The sequence below is a fragment of the Coregonus lavaretus genome (genome assembly GCF_964263955.1).
Source record: "Coregonus lavaretus genome assembly, chromosome: 4".
In the NCBI taxonomy this organism is placed as follows: domain Eukaryota; kingdom Metazoa; phylum Chordata; class Actinopteri; order Salmoniformes; family Salmonidae; genus Coregonus; species Coregonus lavaretus.
The window spans coordinates 68,177,397-68,200,728 of record NC_139991.1 but is presented as its reverse complement, the minus strand read 5'-3'; the positions used below and the strand labels follow the sequence as shown (position 1 = coordinate 68,200,728).

At 43.3% G+C, this 23,332-nt stretch overlaps 1 protein-coding gene across 1 annotated transcript; it reads right to left on the bottom strand.

The window, feature by feature from the left end:
* Positions 1 to 428: 428 nt before the first annotated feature.
* LOC311127873 (protein zer-1 homolog) lies at positions 429 to 23,123 on the bottom strand. The gene is made up of 16 exons (XM_084159773.1): positions 23,007 to 23,123; positions 21,855 to 22,196; positions 21,357 to 21,507; positions 9,768 to 10,219; positions 9,229 to 9,396; positions 7,292 to 7,406; positions 6,880 to 7,026; positions 6,464 to 6,637; positions 5,450 to 5,665; positions 3,881 to 3,922; positions 3,419 to 3,538; positions 3,147 to 3,262; positions 2,655 to 2,843; positions 2,255 to 2,352; positions 1,748 to 1,850; positions 429 to 1,479 (listed from the first exon to the last, which is right to left on the bottom strand). Exons 2-16 carry the CDS (start codon positions 22,019 to 22,021, stop codon positions 1,422 to 1,424), a joined length of 2,316 nt encoding a protein of 771 aa, XP_084015899.1. The 5' UTR covers positions 22,022 to 22,196; positions 23,007 to 23,123; the 3' UTR covers positions 429 to 1,421.
* Between the last annotated feature and the right edge of the window lie 209 nt (positions 23,124 to 23,332).

Genomic DNA, 23,332 nt, shown 5'->3' with positions numbered 1-23,332 from the left:
GCAGCCAGAACAGCTTCAATGCGCTTTGGCATAGATCCTACAAGTCTCTAGAACTCTATTGGACGGATGCAACACCATTCTTCCACGAGAAATTCCATCATTTGGTGTTTTGTTGATTGTGGTAGAAAACACTGTCTCAGGCACCGCTGTAGAATCTCCCATAAGTGTTCAATTGGGTTTAGATCTGGTGACCGAGGCGGACATGGCATATGGTTTACATCGTTTTCATGCTCATCAAACCATTCAGTGACCACTGAAGAGTCCACTCCCATCAGGATAGAAATCCTTCACTATAGGTTGAAGGTGATCACTCAGAATGGCTGTGTATATGTTATTGGCGTTTACCTTGCCCTCCAAGGGGTTGAGTGGACCTAAACCATGTCAGGAAAATGCACCCCACACCATAAGAGCCATCAGAACCCTAATTTACTCAAGTGCTTTCTTTATTTTGGCAGTTACCTGTATGTAAAGAATTGGGAACCAAGCCTAGATGTACAGATTAAATCATAGGAGTGTTTATAATCATATATCATAAAAACAGACAGACAGAAACAAAGATGGGACAGACAACTCCAAATATCTACAACGAAAAACAAAACGAAGTCCTTCCCCATGCCACAGGATCTAGGAAGACTTCTGCTGGGGTCATCGTCATGGTTACACTCCAAGGTTAAGCTCTCAATCAGTATGGGATGTAGAGGCCTCCACAGAGATAGCAACTTCACTGCGCAATATCAACTGTCCACAGATCAGTGCTGCATGGGACAAAACTAACCCACCTTCCACACCTCATGGCGTCATCCATTTAGAATTTCTCTGTCAGAAATCGCTGAGAGGACCGAGGATTCTAAGAAGGAGCATGATGGGCATTATGTTCTCTGATGATGCTGTGTTGGAAACTCAGCTTATGTAATGGAGGGCCTCTCACTAGACCCGATAGAAGAGACTAACGGGAGAGACAGACAAACATCTCCCCAGTGTTTTGATCCTTATTATAAACACATACGTCCTTCCATACAGACACACACTCATTACACCCACTCTAGCACGCTCACACACACGCACTCTGGCGTGCTCACACTGAAACGAGGACAAGCACGCACGCCCCAAAAAAAAGCAAAACAAACCAATAAGAGAACACAAATCCATTATACAAATGATGCTTATCATGTGCAACACAAATAAAAACACACACACCAACTCCGTGCACCATATCTCAACTTCCTAATAGTGTCGCATAACAAGGTTCTGTCCAGAAAGCCTGGCCGAGAGGCAAAAAAACTGTTGCTCTGCTCTACAGTAAATCGATGCACACAATTGACCCTCGTGGTGAGAAGATAGTGAAGGGTTCCTATGAAGTTTTGCCTTTTTGTTTGTTTAGCGGTGTTGCTCCCCTGACGTCGACCTCTGCTGATCGTCGTCTACCTCGCCGTTTCCATGGGGTCTTCTTTGAAGTTCTCACACTGCTCCATCACTTTCCTGAAACAGAGGGAGGGAGGAGTCAGCATTTTCATTTAGTTCACACAGTTTGGGCTCCATTCCATTCGAATTCAAGTCAATATATAAATTAAGGGGAGGGGGATTAGGGCAGTCCTCAATTTATTAACTACATTTCAATTCATTGCTTTAAATGAAAGTAAATGCAATGTAAGAGACCCCAAAATGATCAACATCTCCATAAATATCGCATTGGTTCTAAAATGATGATCAGGTCAAAGGTCGGGTGGGTTAATAGGTGAGGTCATACCGCGCCATGTCCTTGGTCTCTTCGTGTGATGTCTGGAGCTGCAGCACCTTCTCCAGGAGAACGATCCCTCCTTCCTTTACCAGCAGAGGGCAGTACTTACTCGCTGAGGGAGGAAAGGAACAAAATAAGGGAGAATAATTTTTTACTATAAAGCAGAGATCTTTCCCTGATGAGTGGCAAAGTGTGGGCAGTGGGCTGTATTCTCTTGAAAAACGAATACTCCAAAAGTGAATCCACAATTATTATATTAATAATGCATCAATAAATACATTTTCAGTATGAAAATGTATGCACTCATTAACTGTAAGTCGCTCTGGATAAGAGCGTCTGCTAAATGACTAAAATGTAAAATGTAATAAACATTAATGAAATAACTGACCTCGGCAGTCTCTCAAATTGATACAGTGTGGCAAAGACTGGTGCCACCGCTGACACCAATAAGCGGTTTTACCTGGCAACTCGCTTACTGGTGTCAGAAGTGGGATTGGTCTTTGTATCGATACTCACGGTAGACTGACACCAGGTTGAAGAGTGCCCATGTGGCCCAGTGCTGACTGACTGGGGCAATGCTCTGGGGCAGCAGGCGCAGGATAGGCTCAAAGGATCTGAACAGAAAAGGGGAGGGAGTGTTAATTCCGAAAATGTGAGTGTTCATTCAATAATTAATTCAGAAGATGTGAGCGTTAATTCAAGTGTTAATTCTGAAAATGTATACATGAAAAGTGAAATGCACTCGCACATCTAAAAGGTTGCATTACAGGTCTGTTGGAGAAGTTCAGCAATAGTTAAATATTTTCCAGACAATCTACTTTGATCATTTTCTGAGGATATATCCAATTGTAGTTGGGATCAAGGTGACATTTGTAACTGTCTCCAGATACTCATCTCCATTGAGTTCTCTGTTTACCTGTAGTTGATATTCCGGCGGGAGGTGACGTCCCAGCTCTGGATAGCAGCCATCATCTTGTCCATGACCGTGTCCCTCAGTGGCTCCTCCATGCCCCATGCCTCTGGCCCATCAAACACGATGTGGGACAGCACCCCACACGCGTTATAGGACACCTCGATCCCATCCGCCTTGCTGTCCAGCAGGTCACTGTCACCAGAGAACAGTCAGAATCCAGTTTTATTTATCCAAGTTAGTCTCAATGAGATAAAATCTATATTGCAAGACAGATCTGGGACCATATGTATCAAGTGTCTCAGAGTAGGAGTACTGATCTAGGATCAGGTCCCCCCCCCCCCCCGTCCATGCAATCTTATTCACTGTGATCCAAAAGGCAAAACTAATCCTAAATCAGCCCTTCTACTCTGAGACGCTTGATACACACGGTCCCTGGTCCAAGATAGCAGCAGGATCAGTTTAACCATTCAATATAGACAAAGGACATTCTCTTACCTGAAGACAGAGATGAACTGTGGGGTGAGGAGTTGTGGCCGCAAAGCCCTCACTTCTGCCACATTACCCAGCAGCCCCAGCATGTTACGGTGGAGCTCCTGCTTGTCTGGAAACTCCTGAGAGGCAGTGAAGGACAAAAAAGGTTGAGACACAAGCAAGCACTGCATGATGGGAGAAGGAATTTTATTTATTTCATTTCAGATGGAGTACATTGATTGTATATTTTAACAAATCACTTGGTGGTTATGAAAAGGTGAGATGCCCTAGCTAACCTTCAGGCAGTCCAGGAAGAGGCTCATGCCCCTACAGTTGAGGAACATCTGACAGTTGTCTGGCGTCTCGTCAGTGATGTTCCACAGCGCGCTCCAGGAGAACTCCATCACCTGGTCACACTGTAGAAAGATAAACAAAATGAAGGTGGCATTCATTTTTATCCAAAGTGACCTCTAGGTAGACTCATCAGTTAGCCAGGCAATGCCGTTCTAGACAGTACACTTGAATTGGCTTAACACATGCAATGTTTTCTTAAGGGTTGCATGTCAAAATACTATTAGGTCTGGAATGAGCTAAGACTCATGACAATCTGATTGTGATGTGGCTCAATCCAGTTTGCAGGTTCTTTGAGGTCATTTCAGACGAGATGTAGGAAGGAGTCTGCACTTGTGGAATGGTAGGGATGTTAAAAAAATCTGCACGATTTTTGATTCACAAGAAAGAATCAAAACGAGACTCACCGTCCTGTCCTGTAGCTTTTTCTGTATCAGATTCAACATTGTCTGAAGAAAAAAAGAAATAACACGAGATGACTTCACACAACATATCAATGACCTGTGTGTGTGTGTGTGTGTGTGTGTGTGTGTACTGTGTGTGTGTGAGAGAGTGAGAGAATGTACGAATGCGTCAGGGTTTCCATTAGCCGGTAATAGCCATCTTTTGGCAGATAAAAAATTGAAAAGCCGATAAATAAAATTGCCGCTGGCTAATTGTCCGGGAGAAGAAGAATAAATCCCATTGTGAAGGCTGCTTTTTAGCCTCTTCACTGATGGAAACACCAGTCCATGTAGTGGAATTAAATTGGTGCATGTGTGCAGTATATTCATTATGTATCTTATTTATCACACGCATACAGATACAGAGCCTTTGAGTGGAAAATCTGTCAGACAGCTGAGAGCTGCTGCATCTCCAACACTAAACATAGTCAACGGAAGGCAGGCTTCATCAGCGCCTCACACACCACTTTACAATGAGCTGGAGGCAGTATGCATTTTGAAAACATATACTTCATTGTTTGAAACCTGAACATTTTAATACATATTATGAGGCATGTCTTACCTTGCTTCAAAGTAGCCTAGCCAAAATCAGACCATATCCGTGGAGGCAATTATTTTATATAAACTTTCTTTCATTGTCCAGTAGCCAAAGGCCCAATCCTAGTTATATCAGCAACCCATGCTAGTTGTTGCATATTAGATATCCTCTCTTTCTACATTTTTGTCTCTGTCACATGAAACCGCTTGCATGTGCCATGCGCTTTTGACAACAGAGTTTTCCCACTAATTGCATTATGGAATGAACATTTGTGTGCAGCCTACTCTCTTATGTGCATTGCTGCACTTCAACATTTGAAGCTAAACGTTCTGATCTGTTGCATCAGACTCATTGCTTTTTAACGTTTTTTTATGGAGCCTAGGCCTACTGGTTGGATGAATTTGGGATCGTCCCACAACTGTCCCAGAGTCTGTTTGGAATAGGCTATTTCTTTCTCGATAAGCTGACCAATAGAATAGGTCAACTTTTCTACTATGGGGGATAGTAGATTGACATAGGCTGGTGATTTTGCGGTTCGTTACTCATCTTGTTGGCTGAGGAAAAGTAAATGTGGACAGTTATTCTAACATCTTCAAAGTGCACATCAGAATTCAGTAAGAAGGACCGCACATCGTTGCACCCTCGACTTGCATGTTCTGTTAATATGAATTACCATAATCTAAATGTGATTTCTATCATTCTGAACACTATGGGTGGACGGCCTGATCAGGTTACGCATTCCAATGCATATGGGTCCGGTAAATCTCTCAAATGTCCAGTAAATTAAAATGCTGCCGGTCAAATGTCCAGCACCACATTTTCCTAAGGGAAACCCTGGAATGTGTGTAAGAGACAAGTGTACCAATTTGTGCATAAGGTTACGGCTATCAATGTGAGTCTCTCCTACCTTGACAAAGCCCATCTTGTGTGCAATGTACAAGTGTGTAAGTGTTTGATTGTTGATCTATATCAAACAAAATAGCAGTCTCTCCTACCTTGACGAAGCCCATCTTGCCCACAGCCTCCTTGTGGTGGTTGTCCACTTGGCAGACCAGGGCGTTGCAGAGGTGCACGGCAATGCGTTGGATGGACTCGTCCTGCCGGGCCGGCTCCAGGATCTTCAGCAGCAGCAGGTTGACCCGGCCGTATTGGAACTCCAGCTCCTCGGGGATGCTGAAGTTACACAGCGTCAGGCAGCAGTTCCTCTGGACCTGGGGGGAGGAAGGGGGAGGGAGACGAGGGGGATGGAAGGGTGGAAAGGGGGAATGGGAGTGAGGAATACGGTTTAAACTAGGGGTGTGCCGATCTTGCCATACTCGTAATCGTATTCGTAAATTGACAGTTGATAGATCAGATGACACTTGTGATCTGAAAAAAGTGTTTTAAATGCCAAAATAGAGGTTACAAATATAGCTTATAGTCCCCCTGCACTTTTATAGATCAAGAAAGCTGCTGATCAGGAGCTGCCGACGTGTGTGTGTGTCTGTGTGTTCTCAAAACTTGCAGCGGGAAGACAAGTTTTCTGTCATCAAGAACGCGCACCATGTTATTTTCCTACAGTCACTCTAGTTGTAAGACATTATACACATTGATAGCTTGCTAGCAAAGGTCCTCACCAATTGATTTAGTAGCAGACTAGCAGCATTTATCTAAATGTTCGGACCAATACATGCAAGGAGAAGTGACCGGTGAAATTATGAAGCGAGTGAACGGCGATACAGCTTCACTCTATCCAATGGTAGCAGCAGAATCAAGCTACAGCCAGCCATTTCTTTACGGACAGCAGAACTAGCCAGTTGAATTATTTAGAGCACATTTCATGAGAAAGATGCGTGCTGCTCCGATCATAATCGTACCCATATACTTTTTACAATACTCCTTTTGCCCGAGTACTCGGCACACCCCTAAGATTAAACTCCTTCAGCCCTAATACATACCAATCCAGTCCTTTTAAATTTGTGAAGGGAATTAACTTTGCAGTTTCACTGATGGGAGAGACTTGACCTTACCGTGACCTCTTGGTACTGCTCCATGCCGTTGAGCACCACCTGGATGACCTGCCGGCGTAGCCTCATGCTCTGGTCACTGCGGTACTCAGTGTTGGTCAGGTAGAAGAGGGCCGCGCTGCCTGTCACCTGGACGCTCTTTTCGTACTTATGGCACTTCAGCGCAGCAATCACCAGCTGGGGGGGATCACGACAAGACAGACGGGATAAATTGATAATGAACCTTGAGAGGTAACTATAACTCGGTCAAATAAATGAAAGTACAGCTAGCAGTTTTTCAACTTTATTGGTGTCAGAAATGGGATCCTACAGTATCAAAATGAAAGAGACTTTCCACTTTGTGGTCAAGCACCCTTTCTAAACCATTGAAGGAGGTTTCATTTTCAGACACTTTCATTTAAACCAAAAAGGTCCCTAACCTGAAGTGCCCGCAGTAGCTGGCTGCAGTGCTGTATCCTGGCGATGTCAAACAGCTGGTTGATTGCTCGGTGGGCCAACTCCGGGCGGAACTCTGTGTAGGCCTCGATGGCATTCAGGACCTGGTCTTCATTCTTGGAGCCTGTGACCTGAACAGGGACACAATAGAAGTGATGCATATACGCACAGACACGGGGTGGCACAAGAGACATGAAAGCTACTGGGTTTGCAGGTTTTTGGTCGAACCTTGCTCTAACGTTTGTTCTAGCCCTATAATAACACAATAACACAAGCCCAAGACCTTGATTAGTTGACTATTCTGATTAATTTTATGTTAGTGATGGGCTGGAGCAAAAGCCAGCACCGCCAGTAGCTCTCCAGGATGGGAGTTGGAAACCCCTGCTCTAACTTTACCTTGTACGCAGGGATGTGCGTCACATTACAAAGGGTGGTGTTGTAGAGCCCCAGAAACTGCAGAGGCCTCTTCAGCTCCTGGAAAGGGTAGATGCTGCTCTTGCAGGGCTCAATGCTAAAAATAAAATTTAAATTAAAAAGAGAGATGTCATAGTTACATAACATGGGAAATATACACATATTTTTTAGAAAGAGAGATTACGTCAACCAGTCCTACTATTTACAGTGGGGAGAACAAGTATTTGATACACTGCTGATTTTGCAGGTTTTCCTACTTACAAAGCATGTAGAGGTCTGTAATTTTTATCATAGGTACACTTCAACTGTGAGAGACGGAATCAAAAAAATCAAAAATCCAGAAAATCACATTGTATGATTTTAAAGTAATTAATTTGCATTTTATTGCATGACATAAGTATTTGATCACCTACCAACCAGTAAGAATTCCATCTCTCACAGACCTGTTAGTTTTTCTTTAAGAAGCCCTCCTGTTCTCCACTCATTACCTGTATTAACTGCACCTGTTTGAACTCGTTACCTGTATAAAAGACACCTGTCCACACACTCAATCAAACAGACTCCAACATCTCCACAATGGCCAAGACCAGAGAGCTGTGTAAGGACATCAGGGATAAAATTGTAGACCTGCACAAGGCTGGGATGGGCTACAGGACAATAGGCAAGCAGCTTGGTGAGAAGGCAACAACTGTTGGCGCAATTATTAGAAAATGGAAGAAGTTCAAGATGACGGTCAATCACCCTCGGTCTGGGGCTCCATGCAAGATCTCACCTTGTGGGGCATCAATGATCATGAGGAAGGTGAGGGATCAGCCCAGAACTACACGGCAGGACCTGGTCAATGACCTGAAGAGAGCTGGGACCACAGTCTCAAAGAAAACCATTAGTAACACACTACGCCGTCATGGATTAAAATCCTGCAGCGCACGCAAGGTCCCCCTGCTCAAGCCAGCGCATGTCCAGGCCCGTCTGAAGTTTGCCAATGATCATCTGGATGATCCAGAGGAGGAATGGGAGAAGGTCATGTGGTCTGATGAGACAAAAATAGAGCTTTTTGGTCTAAACTCCACTCGCCGTGTTTGGAGGAAGAAGAAGGATGAGTACAACCTCAAGAACACCATCCCAACCGTGAAGCATGGAGGTGGAAACATCATTCTTTGGGGATGCTTTTCTGCAAAGGGGACAGGACGACTGCACCGTATTGAGGGGAGGATGGATGGGGCCATGTATCGCGAGATCTTGGCCAACAACCTCCTTCCCTCAGTAAGAGCATTGAAGATGGGTCATGGCTGGTTCTTCCAGCATGACAACGACCCGAAACACACAGCCAGGGCAACTAAGGAGTGGCTCCGTAAGAAGCATCTCAAGGTCCTGGAGTGGCCTAGCCAGTCTCCAGACCTGAACCCAATAGAAAATCTTTGGAGGGAGCTGAAAGTCCGTATTGCCCAGCGACAGCCCCGAAACCTGAAGGATCTGGAGAAGGTCTGTATGAGTGGGCCAAAATCCCTGCTGCAGTGTGTGCAAACCTGGTCAAGACCTACAGGAAACGTATAATCTCTGTAATTGCAAACAAAGGTTTCTGTACCAAATATTAAGATCTGCTTTGCTGATGTATCAAATACTTATGTCATGCAATAAAATGCAAATTAATTACTTAAAAATCATACAATGTGATTTTCTGGATTTTTGATTTTTTAGATTCCGTCTCTCACAGTTGAAGTGTACCTATGATAAAAATTACAGACCTCTACATGCTTCGTAAGTAGGAAAACCTGCAAAATCGGCAGTGTATCAAATACTTGTTCTCCCCACTGTACATGACATAGTTTTAGCAACAAAAGTCAGAACGTATAGCATACATCAAGTCTTCATAAGGACTAAATAGACGCTTCACGAATTATGTCACACAAGTGGCTCACCTTGGACGTCCCATGGCCTCCTCGAGGTGTGGGACTGTGCAGTTGTCCAGCATGATGTGGCCTGAGATGTCCAATGACACCAGGTTGACCAGGCCCTGCACGATGGCCGTCAGGATCTTACGGGTCATTTTGAACTTGGAGGTGCGCTCTCGGGAGATATCCAGATGCCTGGGGAACACAAAGAGAGAAGGGTACAGAACATGGTACAAACCTACTGCACAAAGAGTGATGTTTACTTAATTTAGAGAATTCAAGTTGAGAAGTTGAGAGTTATTAACTGAGTTATTAACAGATTAACAGTTCTTGATTATCAATTATTGCTCAAAACCGTACATCTGTAATTATCACCTAGCCATGGTCTACTAGACTGAAAACAATTACACACAGTATCGGGCAGCATATCTTGAACTCTCAACTTCTCAACTTTCTAAATCAAGCAAATTCTGATGGTTATTCCAGAACCAAGGGGCCCAAAAGAGAAACCAGTTTATTTTACCCAGTTACTGTACCAAGACTAAACCCTGCCCCTCCCAGCTCACCTGAGGTGTCCCAGCTCCACCACTGTGTTGACCAGCTCCTCTGACAGGTCCACGTTGTAAAGCACCAGCGAGGCCAGCCTCTCCTTCCACTGGGCCAGGAAGGCAGCCCTGGGCAGCTGCACCCCGGACAGGTCCAGAGAGTTGAGGGCCGGCAGGGGCTTGAGCAGGGCCTCGGGGTCCACCTCTTCAGGCAGACCCCCCAGGTTGAGCAGCCGCAGCCGGTTGAAGCCCTGGAAGCTGAAGTCTGTGTCCAGCGCCTGTCTGGAGGCCGGCCGCTCCGCCTCTTCCTCGTCGTCCTCGTTGCACGCCAGCGGGGCGCCACCCTTGCGGTAGAAGATGTGGCTGCAGCCGAACAGGCTGAGGGAGACCAGGGTCTGGCGGAAGCTGGCCAGAGTCTTTAGGCTGCGCGCTGATAGGCTGTTGCAGTAGGTGAGGTGGAGCTCTATCAAGTCCTGGGGGCATCGTCAGTTCAAATCAAACATGTTGAATGTCACAGTTTCATTGTTTAGCCTATGTGGTACTGACCTTGTATATAGCGGATATTCATGTGTGTTTCTAAAAATGTTACCTGACCTAGTATTGATTCCATGCTCTTTTTAAGTGATCCTATTCTGGATTTTCTATTTATTTACCTTTGATACTGAATACTGCACATCGCTGAGGAAGAGCTTGCTAGTCAGCATTTCACTGCACTGTTTACACCTGCTGTATCCTGTGCATGTGACAAATAAACTCTTGATTTGTTTCCCCCGAATTGGTCATGTAGAAAGGCAACATTGATCCGTTTGGTAACACTTTGCCTAAAGCCTGCGAGTATATAATAACAGTATATGCCACTTATTGTAAGCATTTACATGCCTTTATAATGCCATTAAATAAGGCTTATAACATATCTATGTAGCAACATATCAACTGACTCAAAATGGCTGTATAACTACATTATACCGTCGGACTTGTGTGTATTCAGAAAAATACATTTGTATGGTTTGTGCCTTCAATTGTTGAAAAGTCTCCAGTCATTTCACAGAAAAGTGTTCTAGACACATGCGGAAAGTGAAAGCCAGTTTATGGGAGAGCAATGTTCACCGCCATTAAAGAAGGAATGTAAAAGAGCTCTCCATCTCCTCCCCCCAGGGCCTGTGTGCATGACTAGATGGAACCCATCCACACAGAGAGAGACAGACACACTGAACAGCTTCAATACTGGTGAAGGGCCAATTGACCTTTTATAAGTACCTGTGAGTATATGTGCGTGCGAGTGAGACACACACAGCATTTAGTCTAGGCAGTGTGTGTGTGTGCCTTCTAAAAAGGTTGTAAGTGAATAGCATATATATGGCTTGAACACATGGCCCTAACCCAAGTTGGGGCAAAGTATGGCCCGCCGGGCACTTCAATCCGGCCCGCGAGACATTTTTGAAATGTATTAAATACTATTATATTTGAGTTACAATCTTTGGCCTAAAATTACTCATTCCATGATACACAAACAACCTCCAATAGATGGCGCTGTAGCCTGGCAGCGCGCTCTGTATTTGGGCCTACAGTCAGATTCAGAATGCACTCAGTCATCATAGCCACTTCATTGCTTGATGACTTTTGACGTGAAAAATGAGTGCTGCTAAAATGAGAAAAGTGGACTCTGAATGATGGGAACAACCAGGGACTCTGACTTCTATGACAGGGTGTCTGCCTGCTTGGAAAAAAGGAATCTACCGTGGAGCAAACTGACACTGGATCACCAAATCTAACCGGTAAAAACATTGGCCTACTAAAAAGATTACAAGAAAGTAAAAGAAGAAAGCCCTAACTCAGAGGAATTGATATTTATTCACTGTATTATTAATCAGGAAGCCCTGTGTAAAAGTGTGTTAAAGCTGGAAAAAGTTGTCAAAGTGGTTGTAAAACTTGTCAACTTTATACGGGCAAGGGGGCTTGACCATCGTCTGTTCATTCAGCTGCTCAATGACACAGAGGCAGAGCACCAGGACTTGTTGTACCATTCAAATGTGCGCTGGCTAAGCCTGGGAAAAGTATTTCGCAGTGTGGGAACTGACAGGGGAGATAGGAATGTTCCTTGATACGGTCGGTAAAGCTGACGACTTCTCAGAGTTGAAAGACACAGACTGGCTGGGCGACTTTGGTTTCAGTGTGGACATTTTGGGACATCTGAACCATCTAAATGTGAAACTGTGCATGAATTGTATTCCAACGTGAAAGCATTCAAGGCCAAACTTGTGTTGTTCTCCAGACAAATGAGCAGCCGGTCTCTCGCTCATTTTCTGACACTGGCTGCACTGAACACACCCACATCGCAGTGCCGCACTGAGACATACAGTAGCACTTTTCATCAACCTGCATGCAGAGTTTTCCCGCCACATCTCAGACTTCACCAAAATTGAGACTGAGCTGGAGCTTGACAGTGAGAAAGCACCACCAGACACACAATTGGAGTTCATCGACATCCAATGTGACAGTGCTTTGAAGGAGAAGTACAAAACAGCAACAATAGACCAGTTCTATGGCTCACTGAATGAAACAAAGTTTCCAAACTTTAAAAAGCACGCCCAAAGGATGCTTGTTTTATTCGGGTCCACATATGTGTGTGAACAAACGTTCTGTCATGAATTAAAACAAATTCCGTCACAGGTCAAATTTAACAAATGACCACTTGTCAGCTGTTCTGAGAATCTCTACATCAAAGATGACACCAGACTTCGATGCCCTTGCCAAGAGAGGTGACCAGCCCCATTGTTCACATTAAGACTTGAATAACCGTGACTGGGGTAGGCAAGGATTATGCTTTTACATTTTGCATGTCTCCAGTCATATAATATATATCTATTTTAAAGTTAGCATATTGTGACTAAGTTTGATTGTACTTTACAAGGGTAGAGATGCAGGATCTGTGTGTGTTTGATTGTCTGTGATGTTATAAATTACATCAATTGTGAAAAATGCACAAAGAACAAGGGTAGAGATGGTACAAGGGTAGAATTGTTCTGCAAGCATATGTACACCTACAGTACACTAGTAGTTGCGTGTCAATGTGAAAATGAATAAAGGCTTCACATGTTTTGTCACGCATATAGTATGTGGCCCTTCACTTGGTTTCAAAAACTTAATGTGGCCCTTGAGCCAAAAGGTTTGCCCACCCCTGCCCTAACCTCTACCACTAGGCGCTATAACCCCCTCCAAGATCTGAAAGGCCCGGATTGGTTTCATCATCATAATAATAATAATAATTATTATTATTATTATTATTTTGATGATGATTGGCGGAAATGCTAATATGCCTATACAGAAGAATGGGGGCAGTTTGAAGGAAAGGCTAATATGCCTATACAGAAGAATGGGGGCAGTTTGAAGGAAATGCTAATATGCCTATACAGAAGAATGGGGGCAGTTTGAAGGAAAGGCTAATATGCCTATACAGAAGAATGGGGGCAGTTTGAAGGAAATGCTAAAATGCGTATACAGAATAATGGGGGCAGTTTGAAAATGAACTATTTATTTTTTATAGTTTATGTTACAGCCTTATTCTAAATTGAATGAAATCTATTTTTTTCTCAGCAATCTACACACAATACCACATAATGACACATTGAAAACAGGTTTAGACATTTTTTGCAAATGTATAAAAAATATATAAGTATTCAGACCCTTTGCTATGACTCAAAATTGAGCTCAGGTGCATCCTGTTCCCATTGATCATCCTTGAGATGTTTCTACAACTTGATTGGAGTCCACCTGTGGTAAGTTCAATTGATTGGACATGATTTGGAAAGGCACACACCTGTCTATATAAGGTCCCACAGTTGACAGTGCACGTCAGAGCAAAAACCAAGCCATGAGTTCAAAGGAATTGTCCGTAGAGCTCCGAGACAGGATTGTGTCGAGGCACAGATTTGGGGAAGGGTACCAAAAAATGCCTGCAGCATTGAAGGTCCCCAAGAACACAGTGGCCTCCATCATTCTTAAATGGAAGAAGTTTGGAACCACCAAGACTCTTCCTAGAGCTGGCCGCCCAGGCAAACTGAGCAATCGAGGGAGAAGGGACCTCAGACTGGGGCGAAGGTTCACCTTCCAACAGGACAATGACCCTAAGCAAACAGCCAAGACAACGCAGGAATGACTTCGGGACAAGTCTCAATGTCCTTGAGTGGCCCAGCCAGCGCTCCGGACTTGAACCCGATCTAACATCTCTTGAGAGACCTGAAAATAGCTGTGCAGCAACGCTCCCCATCCAACCTGACAGAGCTTGACAGGATCTGCAGAGAAGAATGGGAGAAACTCCCCAAATACAGGTGTGCCAAGCTTGTAGCGTCATACCCAAGAAGACTCAAGGCTGTAATCGCTGCCAAAGGTGCTTCAACAAAGTACTGAGTAAAGGGTCTTAATACTTATGTAAATGTGATATTTCCGTTTTTTTTGTTGATAAATTAGCAAAAATTTATAAAAAACCTGTTTTTGCTTTGTCATTATGGGGTATTTTGTGTAGATTGATGAGGGGGAAAAACTATTGACTCAATTTTAGAATAAGGCTGTAACGTAGCAAAATGTGGAAAAGTCAACGGGTCTGAATACTTCCTGAAGGCAATGTATGACTCATTTGAGCTCCGTTATGTGATGCAGACACCTGTGGTATCAATTATTAATTCTGGCCATACAGTAGCAGGTGAAGTGACACGAACGAACATGAGGCGGTTTGTGCCCAAGATCTACCCCCTGCCCATCTTCTCATAGTTGTGTTACTATCAACTTCTGCAGTGGAAACACACTACTCCATTAGTACAGTGGGGAGAACAAGTATTTGATACACTGCCGATTTTGCAGGTTTTCCTACTTAAAAAGCATGTAGAGGTCTGTAATTTTTATCATAGGTACACTTCAACTGTGAGAGACGGAATCTAAAACAAAAATCCAGAAAATCACATTGTATGTTTTTTAAGTAATTAATTTGCATTTTATTGCATGACGTAAGTATTTGATCACCTACCAACCAGTAAGAATTCCGGCTCTCACAGACCTGTTAGTTTTTCTTTAAGAAGCCCTCCTGTTCTCCACTCATTACCTGTATTAACTGCACCTGTTTGAACTCGTTACCTGTATAAAAGACACCTGTCCACACACTCAATCAAACAGACTCCAACCTCTCCACAATGGCCAAGATCAGTGAGTTGTGTAAGGACATCAGGGATAAAATTGTAGACCTGCACAAGGCTGGGATGGGCTACAGGACAATAGGCAAGCAGCTTGGTGAGAAGGCAACAACTGTTGGCGCAATTATTAGAAAATGGAAGAAGTTCAAGATGACGGTCAATCACCCTCGGTCTGGGGCTCCATGCAAGATCTCACCTCGTGGGGCATCAATGATCATGAGGAAGTTGAGGGATCAGCCCAGAACAACACGGCAGGACCTGGTCAATGACATGAAGACAGCTGGGACCACAGTCTCAAAGAAAACCATTAGAAACACACTACGCCGTCATGGATTAAAATCCTGCAGCGCACGCAAGGTCCCCCTGCTCAAGCCAGCGCATGTCCAGGCCCGTCTGAAGTTTGCCAATGACCATCTGGATGATCCAGAGGAGGAATGGGAGAAGGTCATGTGGTCTGATGAGACAAAAATAGAGCTTTTTGGTCTAAACTCCACTCGCCGTGTTTGGAGGAAGAAGAAGGATGAGTACCACCCCAAGAACACCATCCCAACCGTGAAGCATGGAGGTGGAAACATCACTCTTTGGGGATGCTTTTCTACAAAGGGGACAGGACGACTGCACCGTATTGAGGGGAGGATAGATGGGGCCATGTATTGCGAGATCTTGGCCAACAACCTCCTTCCCTCAGTAAGAGCATTGAAGATGGGTCGTGGCTGGGTCTTCCAGCATGACATGACCCGAAACACACAGCCAAGGCAACTAAGGAGTGGCTCCGTAAGAAGCATCTCAAGGTCCTGGAGTGGCCTAGCCAGTCTCCAGACCTGAACCCAATAGAAAATCTTTGGAGGGAGCTGAAAGTCCGTATTGCCCAGCGACAGCCCCGAAACCTGAAGGATCTGGAGAAGGTCTGTATAGAGGAGTGGGCCAAAATCCCTGCTGCAGTGTGTGCAAACCTGGTCAAGACCTACAGGAAAAGTATGATCTCTGTAATTGCAAACAAAGGTTTCTGTACCAAATATTAAGTTCTGCTTTTCTGATGTATCAAATACTTATGTCATGCAATAAAATGCAAATTAATTACTTAAAAATCATACAATGTGATTTTCTGGATTTTTGTTTTAGATTCCGTCTCTCACAGTTGAAGTGTACCTATGATAAAAATTACAGACCTCTACATGCTTTGTAAGTAGGAAAACCTGCAAAATCGGCAGTGTATCAAATACTTGTTCTCCCCACTGTATATGTTAACATTTTTACATTTTAGTCAGAGCGACTAACAGGAGCAATTAGGGTTAAGTGCCTTGCTCAAGGGCACAGACAGATTTTTCACCTAGTCGGCTCGGGGATTAGAACCAGCGACCTTTCGGTTACTGGCACTACGCTCTTAACCACTAAGCTACCTGTCATGGCTGTCCTGTTGTGGTGCAAATGGTCAGATCAGGTTTGCAATGAATAAACTCCCACCAGACCCCTTTTTCACCTGCAGAGGGGAGGAGGGAACTGGTGTGGGGGTTTTGACAATTCACACCCTGTTGTAAATCAAGGATTAGAACATTCAGCGATCTCCCTCTCCGGTATTGGCGAAAGGAATGTTCCTTTGTCTACAGAGACTTTTCCCGCCTAAACTCTAACGTCCAAAAAGTGAATACTGGAAAATTATTTCTAACATAAGAACGTGGGGAATTGTCAGAGACTATCTATAGAAATGAATGTCATATGGGTTGTTATTTTGTGAAGTCATAAAAACCTTATGGAGGAAATACTGTAACTTGGAAAGTATGCCCACTACATGTATGAGGTTTTCATCTGATTCGTTGAGCATATAATATGAAAAATGTCAGTATTTTTGTTAAGATAGTAATGTGATTTTAGTTTTCTAATGAGATAATTGTTTTTCATAATACTTTGCACAGTAAATTGCCACGCCCCGAGTGAGGTCAGAGTGTGTGTCAGCATGACGGAACAGCCCTTTAGACCAGAGTGCATAAAGGCTTGGCAGAGAAATTAACTTTTAGACCAGAAAGACGTGAAGCAGCCGCTACACGTTAAAAATGGTTGGAACATATGGAACCAGAAAGACTCGAGCTGCAGCTCACGTCTAAAGTGGTTCGAACCCTGAATTTCAACACTAGGTAGAGACGATAAGTCACCTCCCGGACAACCACTGGTACGGCTGATTAGCTGTTCTAAGTACAGTATCTAGAAAAGTGAATTTAAGTAGGACCATTCTACTACTCTCTTCAAATCATTGTATACTACGCTACTCTCATCACCCCATTCGGGACCATCGAGCCCATCTTCAAATACTCAACTTCAAGAGCGACGGGAAGAAGAATCGATTCTGTAGTTCTGTTCAAGTCATTGCAGCCATGGACAACTAAGATGGACATTGTGACCTCTTGTGGACAATCAGAGCCTTACAAGCAGGCCGCGGAAAGGCCCACCCAACCCCCTTTCCAAGAAGGCTTGGTTCCGACAGAAATAAACGAAGAACCAAGGCATTCCCACGTAAACACATTCATGATTTCTTACTCCAAGTGGGCGGCAGTTCGTGTGCAAAGTATATGGTTACTGTGAGAGTAGTTTCTAAATGTACCAAAGTAGTATGTCTCTGTCCCTCTCTGCCCTCTCTCCATCTCTTCTGTAACAAGCCGTCATATTGTGTCAGTCCGCTAGGGACCTGTTTCAATCTTATTAAGTTTCTAGTCAATAACCTGTACAGTGTATGTATGTTTATCCTGTGTTATTATTTAGTTAGCTAGTAAATAAATAATTAAACCAATTTGTGTAGGCTGAATCATAATTAAGGCTGGGGTTTTTGCAGATGCAAGGAGGATACAACGTTCAGAATGATGATATGATATGAGGTTATGATTAATAAGTTGACTGTTATATACAGTTGAAGGCGGAAGTTTACATACACTCATATCATATCATAATTAGTATTTGGTAGCATTGCCTTTAAATTGTTTAACTTGGGTCAAACGTGTCGGGTAGACTTCCACAAGCTTCCCACAATAAGTTGGGTGAATTTTGGCCCATTCCTCCTGACAGAGCTGGTGTAACTGAGTCAGGATTGTAGGCCTCCTTGCTCGCACACGCTTTTTCAGTTCTGCCCACACATTTTCTATAGGATTGAGGTCAGGGCTTTGTGATGGCCACTCCAATACCTTGACTTTGTTGTCCTTAAGCCATTTTGCCGCAACTTTGGAAGTATGCTTGGGGTCATTGTCCATTTGGAAGACCCATTTGCGACCAAGCTTTAACATCCTGACTGATGTCTTGAGATGTTGCTTCAATATATCCACATCATTTTCCTTCCTCATGATGCCATCTATTTTGTGAAGCGCACCAGTCCCACCTGCAGCAAAGCACCCCCACAGCATGATGCTGCCACCCCCGTACTTCATGTTTGGGATGGTGTTCTTCGGCTTGCAAGCGACCCCCTTTTTCTTCCAAACATAACAATGGTCATTATGGCCAAACAGTTCGATCTTTGTCCCCATGTGCAGTTGCAAACCGTAGTCTGGCTTTTTTATGGCAGTTTTGGAGCAGTGGCTTCTTCCTTGCTGAGCGGCCTTTCAGGTTATGTCGATATAAGACTTGTTTTACTGTGGATATAGATACTTTTGTACCTGTTTCCTCCAGCATCTTCATAAGGTCCTTTGCTGTTGTTCTGGGATTGATTTGCACTTTTCGCACCAAAGTACGTTCATCTCTAGGAGACAGAACGCGTCTCCTTCCTGAGCGGTATGACGGCTGCGTGGTTCCATGGTGTTTATACTTGCGTACTATTGTTTGTACAGATGAATGTGGTACCTTCAGGCGTTTGGAAATTGCTCCCAAGGATGAACCAGACTTGTGGAGGTCTACAATTTCTTTTCTGAGGTCTTGGCTGATTTCTTTAGATTTTCCCATGATGTCAAGCAAAGAGGCACTGAGATTGAAGGTAGGCCTTGAAATACATCCACAGGTATACCTCCAATTGACTGAAATTATGTCAATTAGCCTATCAGAAGCTTCTAAAACCATGACATCATTTCTGGAATTTTCCAAGCTGTTTAAAGGCACAGTCAACTTAGTGTATGTAAACTTCTGACCCATTGGAATTGTGATAGAGTGAATTATAAGTGAAATAATCTGTCTGTAAACAATTGTTGGAAAAATTACTTGCGTCGTGCACAAAGTAGATGTCCTAACCGACTTGCCAAAACTATAGTTCGTTAACAAGACATTTGTGGAGTGGTTGAAAAGCAAGTTTTAATGACTCCAACCTAAGTGTATGTAAACTTCTGACTTCAACTGTATATATAATAGGTATATACCTTCTAGAGTTTAATTCGGGAGATGGTAACTCTTTAAACAACCGCTCCCGTGGTGCCCCAAATCCGAAAGAGTTAATTGTTACATGATTATTTAAAAATCGGGTAACAATTAAACATAGTTAGTTAATTAGATAAATAACAGTCATCAGATTAATAAAGGTCACGTCACGACACACCTGTAGCTGAACTTCCCAATAAAGTCCATGGTGGTGCCTGCATGTCAAGGAATTAGCCTACAGAGTGATTAGTGAAAACAGGACACCACTTGGTCCCTGCCCCCCAGTTGGGAGGGTGTGATGACACAATGGCAGCAGATATCCTAAACACAGTGACAGGTGTTGGTGTCCTTTACCAAGGTCTCCCTGGCCATTACAGAGGATGGATAGGCCTTCACATCAAGCTTTATTACTATGTATATTGAACGCAACATGTAAAGTGTTGGTCCCATGTTTCATGAGCTGAAGTACAAGATTCCAGAAATTTTCCATACGCACAAAAACCTTATTTCTCTCAAATGTTGTGCACAAATTTGTTTACATCCCTGTTAGTGAGCATTTCTCCTTTGCCAAGATAATCCATCCACCTGACAGGTGTGCAATATCAAGAAGCTGATTAAACAGCATGATCATTACACAGGTGCACCTTGTGCTGGGGACAATAAAAGGCCACTCTAAAATGTGCAGTTGTGTCACACACAACACAACAGATGTCTCAAGTTTTTAGGGAGAGTGCAAGTGGCATGCTGACTGCTGGAATGTCCACCAGAGCTGTTGCCAGATAATTGAATGTTCATTTCTCTACCATAAGCTGCCTCCAATGTCGTTTTAGAGAATTTGGCAGTTTGCCCAACCGGCCTCACAACCGCAGACCACGTGTAACCACGCCAACCCATGACCTCCACATCCGGCTTCTTCACCTACGGAATCGTCTGAGACCAGCCACCCGGACAGCTGATGAAACTGAGGAGTACTTCTGTCTGTAATAAAGACCTTTTGTGGGGGAAAACATATTCTGATTGCTGCGCCCCTGCCCAGTCATGTGAAATCCATAAATTAGGGCCTAATGAATTTATTTCAATTGACTGATTTCCTTATATGAACTTGAACTGAATTGTTGCATTTATATTTTTGTTCAGTATAAATGTGTCAACACTGGACAGTTGTGCTTTCGATCTGTGTCTGACAATTATTATACAGTGAGTTGTTCTGCACCACATTTTGTTATGAAATAGTACATTTGAGCAAATTAATTCTCATTATTCAACGAGAGTTGAATTACTAGCATTAGTATTTTGCTCACTGTATGTACTTTTTAGTATGAGGAACAAACATACAGAAATCATCCCCGTATGATGCATTTTTGCATCATCTGATGCTGCGGGATCATACGGGGATGAGTTCTGTATTTTGAAAGTTACATACCTTGAAAACTTGATTGTTGACAAGTAAAACATTTTGGGACTTTGTCAACAATGGACTAATGAAACAAATACCAAAAGATAGTTTTTGGGTGGAGTTTTCCTTTAATTACTTTTTTGTGTCAGTGCATCTGGGTGTTGTTTTGGTCCTGATTTGAAAGGCGGTATTGACCTGAATAGAGAGGAGGTATCATCATGGCTTATTCCTATAGAGGTTAGCTTAGGCCTAAGATGCTTGGAGAAACCATTCCAACGCCCTCCAAGTTGTTTGGCCTTTACGCCCTCCAGAAGGAAACACTTTTTCTTGCAGGAAAAAGGCAAGCAAGAAGGCAGCAGGGGAACTCGTGAGACTTGTGGTGGTGAAAACATTAATAAATTCACCATCACTCGAAATCCCATGAGTGCCTCAACTGCCTTTTCTGCCTGTGTTTTTCCTGTATGGCATTTTAGGCCACTCAGTCTACCTATAGCTTGGTCTCTGATCTGTTTGCACTGTCTAGCCAACTCATATGGTCCATAGGGGCTTTTCCATAGAGATTGTATTAAATTCCTAGTGGGGCTATGTCATAAACCCTCAAAGTTCCAGAAGGTTCATGTCCATTGTAGTATTCCAATTCCTAATTCTAGGGGCTATACAGCACAAAGAGATCTGGGATCAGACTAGTCCATCTCCACTACGTCCCACCTGTTTCCCAATGGCCTCCAGGTCCATGTCCCGCACAAGGTCCTCCCTCAGCTGCACCCTGGTGAGCCTGGTGCTGCGCGGGTCCGAGAACAGCTGGAAGAAGCCGTCCTGCGGCTCAAAGTTACTGTCCGAATGTACCAGCTCCATGTATCTGTGAAGATGGATACATAAAACAGCAGAGTAATCATTATTCAAGACATAAGGTCAAATTGATCATTTGTCAGATCATAAACTATAGTTGGCATTTTCATTTCAATGTGATTTTTTGCCAGATCCAAATCAATGCTCACAAGCCGCTGCTAATAAAGTGATTGATCACGAAAATCATCGTTTACACCTCATAAAACCATAGCAACATATTGTAAAACATGAGGCAAACCAACAAGCAAACCATTCTGCGAAAAATAGTGTTTAACCTACCCTGCTTACTTATTTACAAGCCACATGCTTAATTGACCGTTAGGATTAGGACCTGTCTCAAATCCCAATTATACGTACGTGTTGACCAGCTTGTCACAGATCTCGCTGGGCAGGAAGACATCTGAGCGCAGGCAGAGCTTGTTCCCTTCTCCCAGGTAGCACATGGTCCTCCTCAGGTTCCTTAGGCAGAAGGCCGTGGACAGAGCCATGAGGCTGTCTGGGTTGTCCCCTGCTTTAGCTGCCATGTCGGATGCTGCTTCTCCCTTCCCCTCTATGTTTGACAACAGGGCAAATCAGGTGGCCTCGGGAGGTGGGTGCTGGGAAGCTCTCAAAGGGTAGGCATCGGGATACACGAGGTGGTCGCAGAAGAGGCAGAGTGTTCGACCTCCCTAATTTAGGGGTTAGGCCTACAAGAAGCTGCTGGAGACAAATAAAGTTATCATTAGTCATTAGGCTATTTGACATTGCTTTGATACACATATCTACAATTATACTTAATGTTTAGGGAAATGTCAATAGTATAATATATAATTCATAGCAGTTTGTCAGCTACGTGGCCAAACTAACTGGATTTAGCACTATAAATCAAAATGGCAACATGTAATGACAGGCTTCACCTCCATGACATGAATTTGATGTCAATCAATAAGCAAAGAATGTTTGCGGAACCAAGCTTAAATATTTAGGTAGCTAGCTTAGCGGCTTCTGAAGCATTAGTTAGTTATTTGATTTAATTGCATTAGTTAGCTAACTAGCTACTAACGTTAAACACCTCGACAAATTGATAAAGTACAAATGATTGTCAACTAGCTAGTGGCTAGCCGCTAACGAACTGTTGTTGTTCAGATAGCAAATTAGCTAGCAAGATATGTTAGGTAGCTAGCGGAGTTATTACGAATTACAGATGCGCGTACAGTGCGCTATGGGTGGTTAACTAACGATAGCTAGATCAAAAGTGTAAAGTAGTAATGTATATTTACAGGGGAAACTGTATTTATTATAAATGTATAGTGTAACCTGCAACCATGACAAATAGCTATTTTGCTAACTAACTACTGTAGCTACATCAAATCCATTGCTTGCTAGCTAGCTCAGCTAACGTTAGATAGTTAGCTAGCACGTAGTTACTGTAGCTAGCCTGCTGGCGAATAAATGTTTGGTGATCTAGATAGCTATATAAAAGATTTGTCAACACTGCTCATTTGCACGGTTTATCGGACACTATCATACCTCAGCTTTGCACACGGGTAGTTTATTGGTTGATTGAATAAATTTATATTTTTTGTATCATTTATGTTCTCTTCTGTTTTTCGTGTTGGCCCCTGCCAACAAAACAACCTCCCTTTCCGGTTCACATGTGTTACAATTAATTGGGAAGGTAATGAGAAAAAACAATCGCATTGCATTTTAAGAAATGTTGTTTAATGGTCATTGTTAGTTAAATCCTCTCAACATTTGGAATAGGGAGGGTATCTATCTAACTGATGAGTTAGAATTAACGTTTAACCAGGTCTGGCATTGAACACAAAATAAGTGCATACACTTAGCTAGTGCAA

Bases quoted from the DNA above. Each gene is read 5' to 3' on its own strand.
- LOC311127873 (XM_084159773.1), bottom strand. From the start codon at position 22,021: ATGGCAGCTAAAGCAGGGGACAACCCAGACAGCCTCATGGCTCTGTCC. The intron at 3,263-3,418 runs GTTAGCTAGGGC...ACTGCCTCTCAG, and splicing joins TCTTCCTGGACTGCCTGAAG to GAGTTTCCAGACAAGCAGGA. The intron at 2,353-2,654 runs GTAAACAGAGAA...TTTTCTGTTCAG, and splicing joins CGCCGGAATATCAACTACAG to ATCCTTTGAGCCTATCCTGC.